Raw genomic sequence first — 11,373 nt, 5'->3', positions numbered from 1 at the left:
ATAATTTCCAATCGAACATGAGCTTTAAATAATACACAATATATGTATCAAACTGGTGGGGAAAGGGAGTGAACTGTGAATCAAATTAGATATGGGTATGGGCAAATGAAGCTCCTGTCAGTTTTATACCCCTACCACCAGGGGGCGCTAATAGCCACCTTTGCATCAAATTTTCACATTAAGTGGGCACGAGAAGACCAGATGACTTTTCTCGAGGAAAATGCCATCTCACCCTGTTGTCCCACCTGTAGACCATTTGCTGAAGTTAAGAGAGGCCTCTACTGAAGCTCCTCATGCCACAGTAGGTGAAATAAGGAAGGCAGGGTCATGCCTCTCTCCAGTGATGTATATGGTAGAGTAGTGCACTCGCCCGGTTTGCAAGTGGACCTGGTTCAATTCCCAGCGGAGACCAATTTATTTTCTGAGTGCAGCTCAGCATTATATCCGTAAAATTTCTATTTCCTTCATCTATTGGGCTGAGAAAAAGCTGTCTAAATCTCGCTATAAACACATACTGATGAAGAGATGTGTGTTTCACACAGATAGAGAACATCTGTGAATTAGACACTGATTTTGCGATCCAGGTCATTTTTGAGTAACCTCCCCAGATTAGATTTCAGTTTTTAAATCGCAAACAACTGATAACGTTAAATACAACGCTCGCTCATAGGGAAATAGTTGCCATTCGCTACACAGAAAACAAATATATTAAGAGGTCCGTTATATATCGAACATTTAAAATTTTTTTTCAAGTTTAGCTTCTCCAGAAAATTGTATATTCTATTGACCTCAATAAAAAAAAATTCATGTTATGATGCAATGAAAGTAAAATATAATTCAAGTACGTAAATCTAATAGGGTATGAATGAGCATTGTACTAATGAAAATATAGTGTATGGCCAATACTAGAGATGAAAATTAAAAACTTTTCCCTAGTGGCCTGCAACGTCCCTTATGGGAGTTGCTTGCCCGGTTCGAAATATCCAGCAATAAAGTGGCAAACGACAAGTGGAAAATAATTAGAAACAAACTTTCGCATGAAATATTATTATTTATTCAATTAATTATATGGGTTAGTTAATTTTAACAATGGATTAGTATATCTTGGAGCCCTCTATTTGACACTAGCAGTAAAGATACTGGCTCACCAATTGATGATCAACAACAGTCAACCTGTGCAGCGATCGGACATCCGATGTTGTTAGCTTTTCCGTAAATACCAGAGGAGTTTTCTCAGTTGAGAACCGGAACACCTTGATCAGTTCCTGGGGGCCTCTCGGTTGAGGGCCAGACCACCTTGACCAGCTCCAGGGGGCCTCTCGGTTGAGGGCCGAACCACCTTGGTCAGCTCTGGGGGCCTCTCGGTTGAGGGCCGAACCGAACCACCTTGATCAGCTCCGGGGGCCTCTCGGTTGAGGGCTGGACCACCTTGATCAGCTCCGGGGGCCTCTCGGTTGAGGGCCGGACCACCTCGATCAGCAATGAAGAATTTTGACTGTGAAGATGTTTTATATTTTGATTCCGGACCTGCCGGAAAACGGATTCAAATAATGTAGATTATTGCATTTTAACAATTCAGCCTAAGGCCAATAGATACGGTAGTAAGACGCTGAACCGTCCTACTAGAGGGCTTCAGTTGAACAGAACAAGATTAGACGAACGCAATGTGAGAGACAAAGAGGGAGGAATTTATACTCCCCTTTTACAAGAAGTTTGGGACCACATGTCCTCGCATGGCCTTTTCGCCTCAACAAAATTATCGAATTTGCATATTCATGCGTCACTATTATAAACATTACAATTTAATTACATTGGAATCTGGCAACATGACATAATCCGGAGAGCTGATCAGACTCTCCCGATTATGTAAACATTACTAACATAACAATATGAAATGAATTGTTCCGACGGAGGTCTGCAGCCCCCCGCCGAAAATAAGTGAGTACAACACTATATTTTCGTATCCGCACAACGAGACTTGCAACAACTCCCCCGGGAGGTTCTTCAATAAAAATAATTTAAACTGGGCTAAGCCTCGCCCAACTATACATATATTGGATCAAACCCCTCCACGAAAATAGCGGCATCGTCGTCATGAGGGAAATTAATTTATGTGGGACATCAGTAGCCCGACCTCTGGCCCGTTCTCGTTCGACAGCCGAAAGACCCCACCCGCCGACTGCCGAACTAATCGAACATTCTGGCCCTTACCGGTTCGCCAGTGGGTCCTCGGGTGGTTTCCGGTAACTGAGAGGTCCCTGGGGTCTAAAATAAGAAGGAATTTCCCACATAACGACAAGATCACCATTAACGTAGAGGGATCGGATCCCGATACGTTACAGGCCAGTGGTGACTAGATTGCGCCCGAGTGGCGTGGTGGTAAGGTCTACCACCGTGAAGGTCGCTGTCACGGCCCCGGGTTCGAATCCGAGGGAGGATATAGTAAAGATATTTTCCCTAATGAACTTGAGGCAACCACTGATAGACAGCGCCTTCATTTTCAACCCATCTCATTAATGGCAGTAAATTGCAGTATAGCGATATGGCCAGGGTTTAAGCTGGATAAAAAATTCCTTTCGCAAAAAAGCGAAAAGAGGGGAAACTTTAGCAAAATGATACAATGCTAAGGGGCCATTCAAGTATTACGTCAGCAGATTTTTAGCCATTTTTGACCCCTCCACCCCTTGTCAGCAAAATTTCGTCAGCAGCTCAGAATATTTCATACCTTCAAAAAGGGTGGTTGATGACGTCAGCAACCTTCAAACCCCTTCTCATCAAAAGTCAGCAAATCCGAAACCCCCCCCCGATGCTGATGTCATACTTGAATAACCCCCTAATGTAATGATTGATGGTTGGATGTGTACTCGTTGTGTACCTCGTGTATGCATTTTTGCGAAAGTGGCTACTACTTTTTTCGCATCCTGAGATTTTCTTTCAAACCCTGGATACGGCCAGAGTTGGTATTTGGCGAAATAGTAGTGACTATATTTGCTAAATCAAGTGGCCACTCACAAAAGTGAGCAAAAATCCCCTCACAAAAAAAAACATGTTCAACATTGGTGGATCCCCACACAGATATCACTTTCATATTAAACTAAATAGAAAATGGTTCCACTCACCCGTTTTTTTATCTATTTATCATAAGTATGCACACATTAACTGAAATATACAGGGTGTCCTGTAAGTACTAATGCAGCCTTTATCTCATCAACCGTATGATTCCAATTTAAAAATGCTCAAAATGCATTCAAAAATTACCCTGTACCAGTTTTGAGTGAATATACATTGTATCACAAAGTAAAAATCTAAATTTTTAAATATTCCTCCTTGTCTTCGAACTTTCAATTAAAAAGTTGAAGTTGTTACCCTGTATCTCCCGAGTCCTACAAAAAAAATTCCTCGCTTCTAAGTGCAATATTCGCTAAGATATTTGAATTCAAAAATCTGAGGAACGTTATGGAACAACAGCAAAGACTGAGGAGTATAACACTCCTTTCCCTCATTCATGTTGTTCTTTCCCAACTCTTTGCCAATTTTTGAATTAGAATATTGCACTTAGAAACGTAGAATTTTTTGTTCGCATCAGGAGAAACAGTGCAACAGCTTTCTAATTGGAAATTAGAAGACAGAGGGATCGTATAAAAATTTCTATAGATTTTCTATTTTATTACACACCGTATTTTCAATCTCAAAACTGGCACAGGGTAATTTCTCAATGCCTTTTGCACATTTTTTCATTGAAATTATACCTCTACGACGAATGCTTGGTGAGATGAAGGACACATTATCACTTACAGGACACCCTGTATACACAGTAGATAATCTTCAATCGTTTAAGTGGCATTAATGAGATATCTCACATCCTTACAAGTCTCTAATTTTAGTATTGACAATCTCCGATATTTTATAAAGTAGATTTCTCAATCAGAAGAAAGTTTACTTGTACAAAAGAAAGTATGGTCTTTTGGGGGGGGGGGGGGTTTAGTAATTTTTGCTGGGCCGCTTAAAGGATTAAGGTACAGACGCCTGCTTCAAATAGAATCCTGCTATGGGCGGCAATACGGGGGGGGGCCCAGCGTCAAAGGTGGAGTCGACTGATCTAATGTATATATGAGCTGGCATCATCATCATCGTGCCCCCCCCCAGACTTCCAAGTCAATCTCCGCCTATGAATCCTGCCACCACAACTGTAACCTTTCTTCAAGATCAAAATCCTCTATAAACCATATTTTTGCATTTTTTATGAAAACTTTCTAAATGCATCTTTTTTCATAGAGCTTGATCTATTGCTGATATACATTATATATGATGGGTTTTACTTCATACTCTATCTCGGCATTGCTTGTTGAATGGTCAATAGAATTTATAATATAGTTCTCATCATGTCCAACAGTCATTACAAATACATTTGATGGTATAAAATTTGCGTATATAATGTTTGCGAATTTTTTATTCAGAATATGCTGTTTCTTTAGGGAGACCAAATAATTCGCACATTTTTTTCAATTCACAGTGTCCATATTGTTGCAACAATTCGTCTGACTAAGGGAACATTATGGTATCTAATTTTTGAGATACAAGAACACATCGATTTTCCAGGGACATCTTCTCCAGGAAATGGGTTTTTTTTCTGTTCTCATGTGACATAACCTGTGAAATGATTCCTTCTCATTTGATAATTTTACTCTCTCCTCGTGTGACACGGTAGAAAATCGGCAGACACTAGAGCAAAAAATCGCAATCTCCACCCTCAAATGTCTGACCACCATGTGGTAACCACTAATTTTCACTTTTATAGCCAAAACCTTCATTTATTTTTCACTGCATGTAGGAAAATACAAGTTAACTTGCTTGTATATTCTCCCATTGAGAAATTGCACAAATAAAATTTGGAGAGAGAAAAAATCAATCGCATGTAGGAAGTGGGATTGAGTCACCATGTGAGAAGTTTCCGGTGATGGCACTGTTCAAGCAACAGGTTTTCTGTAGGAGAAACAACACTTTATCTTTAAACCATCAATGACAGATTTTGAATTTTTTTTTGAAAAAATTTTGGACAAAAAAATGGGGGGGGGGAAGAAATGAGAAGTAGTTGAATTTTTAGAGAATTTGCCAGGTAGAGCTCAGAAAAATCACTTGGCCCAGGGGCCCATGATGCTTCCTGCATGGCGGATATGAGAAAATATTTGAGACCTGCTGTATTGGTCGCTATAATGGTTGTCGTAACAAGCATCAACTGCATTTATATCCATATAACACAAATACATTTTGTAAATTATTTAATTAAATTATATAGACTAGAAGTGTTGCAAAAAAAACTTATGTACATAGAAATATTGCACTACATTACTAGCTATACATAAAAAATTGCAAATTCTTTCATACATAAAATTCTTATAAAAAAATTACAAAAATTTATATTCAATATCATGATTGGAATATATGATTCAATTTTGAAAATTTACATAAGAAAAAAAATATTTTAAAAGCGCACTGTTCCGGATTATTCAATAAATTAGTTGAGATGCTTCAGTTCATTAACCTATACTGTCTGCACAAAAAGTTCCTGTTATCAATTTTCTGTAGTCATGTTTATTGTGCCATCTATTCAACACTGATGGCACTAAACACAGTGAAACATCTAAATTCCCAAATACAGTCGGACTGATTTAATGCCACCATTTGTCGTGCAGAATTTTGATGTATCAAGTTTGGCGTCATGTTGAATAGTGGTTAACCCTGTGTAATCCCAAATTATAATTTTTTTTACTGAAAATTTCTGCTAAATCGAGGGTGCTATGATGGAGTTCAATTATATTTGCCTTTCAAGTTATTTGCTGTTTCCCCTCCCCTTGAGATTATTTACCTTTTTTGACATAAGTGGAGAACAAAAAGCTGTCATTAAATTAAAATGGAAAATTGTGGGTAAAAAGTATCAGTTGATGAAGGTAGCTGTCACTGTTAGTTGTCAGCTACCACAATGTCAGCCAGAATAAGCATCCATGGTTGTGCACCACCAATGTCAGATGAGCGATGAAAGGAATAAAGGATAACTTGGCGCCCAGGGCACCAAACCCACCTGCTCCTCCTTAGTTGTGGCAATGCCATAAGCTTTAATGTACTGATTAGGGTTGTAACTGATTTCTTTTGGGAAACAGGTAAACATAATTTTGGTAATCCCCTCACTGTAAAAATCTATGATTTTATAATGGAGTTTGTTTCTCTTAAAATTTGCCATCCAGGACCATAGGCGGTGATTGCCCCTCCCCTACAGTGAGAATTTAGTATTATTGACATAGGTGGAGGGAGAAGGTGGACATCTGCCCCCCTTCCATTTCAAGAGTGAAGAGTGCATGCAGAAATGTGTTGTGTGTGTGTGTGTGTATATATATGTGTGTGACCCCTAACATATTTACATTAGATTTATGCTTGTTTTATATGGTGCTGCCATCTGTCTTCATATCTTGAAGTGAACACTGCAAATTCTTGAATTTTCACGTGTTCCTGCTCTCTGCAGCAACAATTTTTCCAAATGGGAGGCCGGCTCGTATTCTTGTCTTGAAGTTGAAAAACTGCATAAAACTGATTTCAGCAAACAATCGCTGTGCCATTCTGTCACCCTACTCATTAGTAACAGCCCTGTAACTTTCATTCAAGTTTTGATTTCACCATTTTTTAAATACAATTATATATATATATGGCAGCTTTCACCCCTCCCCCCCCCCTTCTCTGCTCATGTTTAAAAAACGTTCCGAGGTAAAAACCTCCAATGGAGATGAGCCAACAACTCATTATAGGGGAATTTAAGTGTCACTTAATTCTATTTAGTACCTTCGATATCAAATAGATGGTGCTACAAACAAGTATACAAAAGAGCTAGGTCTTGGATTTTGAATAGATTGCAGTTTGACATGTAGAATAAAACCAAATCATTCACAAAAAAAGCAGATGTCTTTCGTCAGCAATTAAACAAACTTTCGAGGCTATGAAATAAATTCTACTTTAAAATCCTCCCTCCCCTTTAATCGAATGTTTTCAATACAAGTATCATTCTATAAAATATACCCTGATGTCTCAAGCAGAACTCGTCTTATTTTTTTTTTTAAACAAAGCATCTTATCAAACAATTATCAGCATGTAAAATATAGTTCTTAGAAATTCCATTGAATAAAAGAAACATACAATGAAACCTTGCTACAACAAAACTCCATACAACGATAAATCAATATACAATATTTTTTCAAATCTTGCTTGAAACTGCCTGTGGTGTAATCGTGAAATCATCTTGATATCTTTCATTACAATAGTTCTTGTACAGTGCACAGCGAAAGTTTAGACACTTATGAAATTTGCTCTTAAATTAGAAAAAAACCGAATTAAATAAAAAAATATCAGATACTTCCCTCTCTCTAAAAATATTTTTTGAACATTTGAATATCAGAAACACTGCTGCAATGCACAATGAAAATAAGTTTTGCAAAAAGAGCAAAATTCAAGTTTGAAAAAGTTTATAGACATTTTTTTGCTATTGATCATAAAAATATGCAAATTCATCACAAATGGCGTCACTGCTCTTCGCTAAACGCTTTTGTTCTTCCGCTTTTATCAGGGGTATCTAATAATACCCGTATTTTGCACCATCTGATCACTAAGTATTAACGAAGTTATTGGTGCAACTACTTTCTCTGTAGTAAACAGAAAATAACAATATTTGTGGTAAACACCTTCACAGGAGCAAAATCCATTGATCAAATAACCAAAATTTTTTGTGGTAAATAAATTACTTAGGAATGCAGTTTTCTGGAGGTTCTGGCAAATCCGATTCACAAGAGATGTCATCAACAGCTTTAATTTGAAGCATGCGATGATAATGCTGCCTCTCGATGTAATGATAATCCCTCTCGAACAGTACTTTTTCTCAGACCACAGACAATCATTGTATCGAGATTTCGCTATACAGTAGACTCTCACTAATCTGACACCTATCAGACCAGGGTGTGCCAGATTAATGGAAGCTAATTGAAAATCCCCTTCAAACAGGGCTGGGCAAATCAAAAAAAAAATCTAGGCACCAAAGAAAAAATTACCCGAATAAAAAAGTCCAAATTAATGCTTCTTTTGATTTTTTTCAGGGCATAATGACCCTCTTTCATGTTGGCAGATATGCTGCTATAAATTCCAAACATTTTGTGCTGCTCTCAGCCTGCAATTTAGTAAATACACAAAAAAAAATCTTAAGCACCGATAACAGTTTTTTAGTCGCCATGACGACTCAGCACTTGGAATTTTCCAGCCCTGTATTTAAATAATATTAACTTTTGCACATAGACATGCTTTCTCCTTGCCTAAAAGCACTGCATTACAGGATGAGCTGGACTACTAAATCACACATGCACATTGTCCATATTCCTTTGCGGAACTTCTAACAAATTGGTACATGTTGGAATGTGTGTGTTGTGAACCTAATGCAAAAATTGTTTCAGTGTAATGTTTGTTATAGTGCTGCCATTTGCAACCTATTTTTTGAACTATGAGTGAAGTGTCATGATTGAAGATTTGTACCGTTGTACGCCTGTTGCTCTCTGTGGAGAGAGTTAGTAACAGGGAGATCGGCTCGCACTCATGTCTGGAAGTCAAGAACCACAGAAAACCAACTTCAGCCGACCACCACTGTGGGGTTCCAACCCTGGTCTTCGCAATGCGAGTCCGCCATTATAACTACCACAGCAGCGGATGAATTAGACTAGCATATGGCCAGATTATTGAGAGTCTTTACTGCACATAAAAAATACACATATTGTACTATGTAGAATTAACAAAAAAAATGCATACGAAATGAGTCAAATCGAGAGATTTTTTAGTTATTACGACATGGTGAATTTGGGAAGAAAGTTGGTTGTCTCCGCTAGGAAACCAACTTTTCTTCCCAAGTTCACCTGAGCATAATACCCAGAATGTCTAGATTTTATGTGTTGAGAAAAAACATCCATCTCTCTACGAAATGAGGTTGAATGAATGTTTCAATTGGCTACCAATAAGCAATTAAGACTTCAAATTTTTGGCTCAATATTAATTAGAATAATTACAATTGATCAAATGGTCCAGGCAGTTGCTTCTGACTAGTATGTATATTTCACCATGACGAACTCTTGTTACTTTTTCATTAGATCAACCTCCTCATAGTCCTGATTATGTAGAAACAAAATCAGGAGAATTCCTATCACACTATTAAAAAAAAAGATGTCTGAAACAATAAAATGCATGACATGTTGTTAAGCGATATGGAATGCGGAGTATAATCAAGTTAAGCAAGTGTTTAAATGAAAAATAATTTGAATTGCGTACGAAATCCGACATCACATAGTTTCTTGTTTTTACCCTGCACATAACCGAGTAGAATCAAAATAACTTTTCGATTCATTTCAACAAAACTTGATGTTTTAAATTTGACATATCATGTTTGAAATAACATTATAAATAAAAGGGGTAAAGATACAAAAATAAATAAAATATATATATATAACTTTCAACAGCATAATGTATTTTTTTTCTTTCTTTGCTATCATATTCTGGCCGTCCATAAATTCTTCATGTACCCGCTACATCAGGAATTTTTCACGACTTCAGAATTAATAGATTCGTCTCCAGACATGGAAAACAATGCACAGTAATGGATGGATGATGTTCTGTTCTTGATGGAAAGAAGATATTCGGAATACTCTAAGAAGATGGAATCAATTTCTATAGGTGAAATGAAGTCAAGGACAAGTGTGTTATAATGAATTTTGAATACTTGTGGTGAGCAAAAACCATCACAACTATTTTCATTAAATGTACGTATAGCAATGAAGACTTTTTTCCAACTACAGTAGAGTCTCACTTATCCGACATAAACGGGCCGGCAGAACATTGGATAAGCGGAAATGACGTATAATAGGGAGGTGTTAAGAAAAAGACTATTAAATGTCAAACTATGTTAAAATTTTATATATTACGAACCTAATAATCATGTTTTACAACAATAAATTGACTGATTACAGAATACTCTGAAGTTAAATACAGTATAATTAAAAAGTTCAGTCCTGTGATGATTTAAAGAAATTTTTGATCGTAGCCTGTTTTCCTGATGCACTTGGCACAGCATTTCTTTGCTGCCAAGTTTTGCCATCTTTGAAGCATTATTATGTCAATTCCTGCAGCTTCTTGTTTTTGCTCAATGTATTTAATTGCAGTTTCTAGAGCCTTAGTCATTGTGTGAAATTCGGAGAGGCTCAACAGTTGGTGCTTGATCTTGATCTTCAATTTTGTTGTCATTGCAATTGACAATAGGGACAATGCCTTCATCAGTTATTTCATATACTGATCATCATAGTCATAGTGTAAATGGGTGCACCACTGTAGTCTCTGTACACTCTCTACAGTCGAGGTAACTAATTAGCTGTGGTAGAGTCTGGAGCAACAAAAAATAGACTACGCTCATACTCACAACTTGCAGTTCTTATTGATGTGTTTTTGTGTTGTTTCTTTTGTGGTGGGACGTCAGATAATACGGAAGGTCGGATAAACGCGACTCTACTGTACAAAAAAATTTTGCAATTAAATAAATCTGTATGCCAGAGGTAAAGGAAACTGTGTCAATTTTTTCTATTAATTTGCCATATTTTTGCTACACATTTACTTTTTATTCTACACTCTACACAAAGGTATAGAACAATAAGTCCTATTTTCATAAATAGCACAGATATTTATTTTATAAAACGAGCAAGCACCATAGAAAGACATACTAAAAAAAACACTTTAAACATGGAAGAATATAGAAGATGTACGATTTCTTGGAATCCGACAAAAAAGCTAAACTATATATTTTCACCATAAAGCATTCGAAATACAGTAAAACCTCCTTTAACAACCACCTTCGAATGACCGTAATCTCTGAACAACAGTCTATTTTGTTGGAACCGAATGCATTTCATAGACTTAAAATTACAGGCAGCCTTTCTGAACAACAACCACTTTTGAAATGGAGTCAAAAGAAAATATGTATATCACCATGAGAAAAATAATTTTTTTAGCTTATTTTCATAGGAGGAGTTTACCCCCCCCCCCCCCCAAACTCTGAGGAAAAAACAATTATACAGTGAAACTTATACAAAACAAAATGCCAATAGACTGAAATAATATTCAGTTTTAGATACTTAAGGTGCAAATATCTTATAGTGTCTGTCTTAGACAGGTTTCACTGCATATGGTTTCTTTTTCAGGGTACAGATGCTAGATAGGTATATTGAGGGCAATGGACAGGGTAAAAGTACCACTTAAGTGATGTATAGTTGTGCTGTGGGCCACTCAAGTGATGTGAAGTTGTGTCGCGTG

General features: G+C 37.1%; 1 protein-coding gene across 3 annotated transcripts in view; it reads right to left on the bottom strand.

The window, feature by feature from the left end:
* Nucleotides 1–9,482: 9,482 nt before the first annotated feature.
* LOC149068571 (WD repeat-containing protein 11-like) overlaps nucleotides 9,483–11,373 on the bottom strand; it is a 52,081-nt gene continuing 50,190 nt past the window's right edge. For all 3 annotated transcript variants that reach the window (XM_089250382.1, XM_089250383.1, XM_089250384.1), the window contains exon 27: nucleotides 9,483–9,747. In XM_089250382.1, coding sequence (XP_089106508.1) covers nucleotides 9,605–9,747 — 143 coding nt within the window. In that variant the 3' untranslated portion in view covers nucleotides 9,483–9,604. The remainder of the gene's footprint in view (nucleotides 9,748–11,373) is intronic.

The sequence above is a fragment of the Pholcus phalangioides genome, unplaced genomic scaffold (assembly GCF_987345545.1).
Source record: "Pholcus phalangioides strain wild (caught in Gottingen) unplaced genomic scaffold, Ppha-v1.0 ptg000024l_1, whole genome shotgun sequence".
NCBI classification, from domain to species: domain Eukaryota; kingdom Metazoa; phylum Arthropoda; class Arachnida; order Araneae; family Pholcidae; genus Pholcus; species Pholcus phalangioides.
The sequence above is the reverse complement of the archived record's forward strand: the minus strand, read 5'-3'. Positions and strand labels throughout refer to the sequence as shown.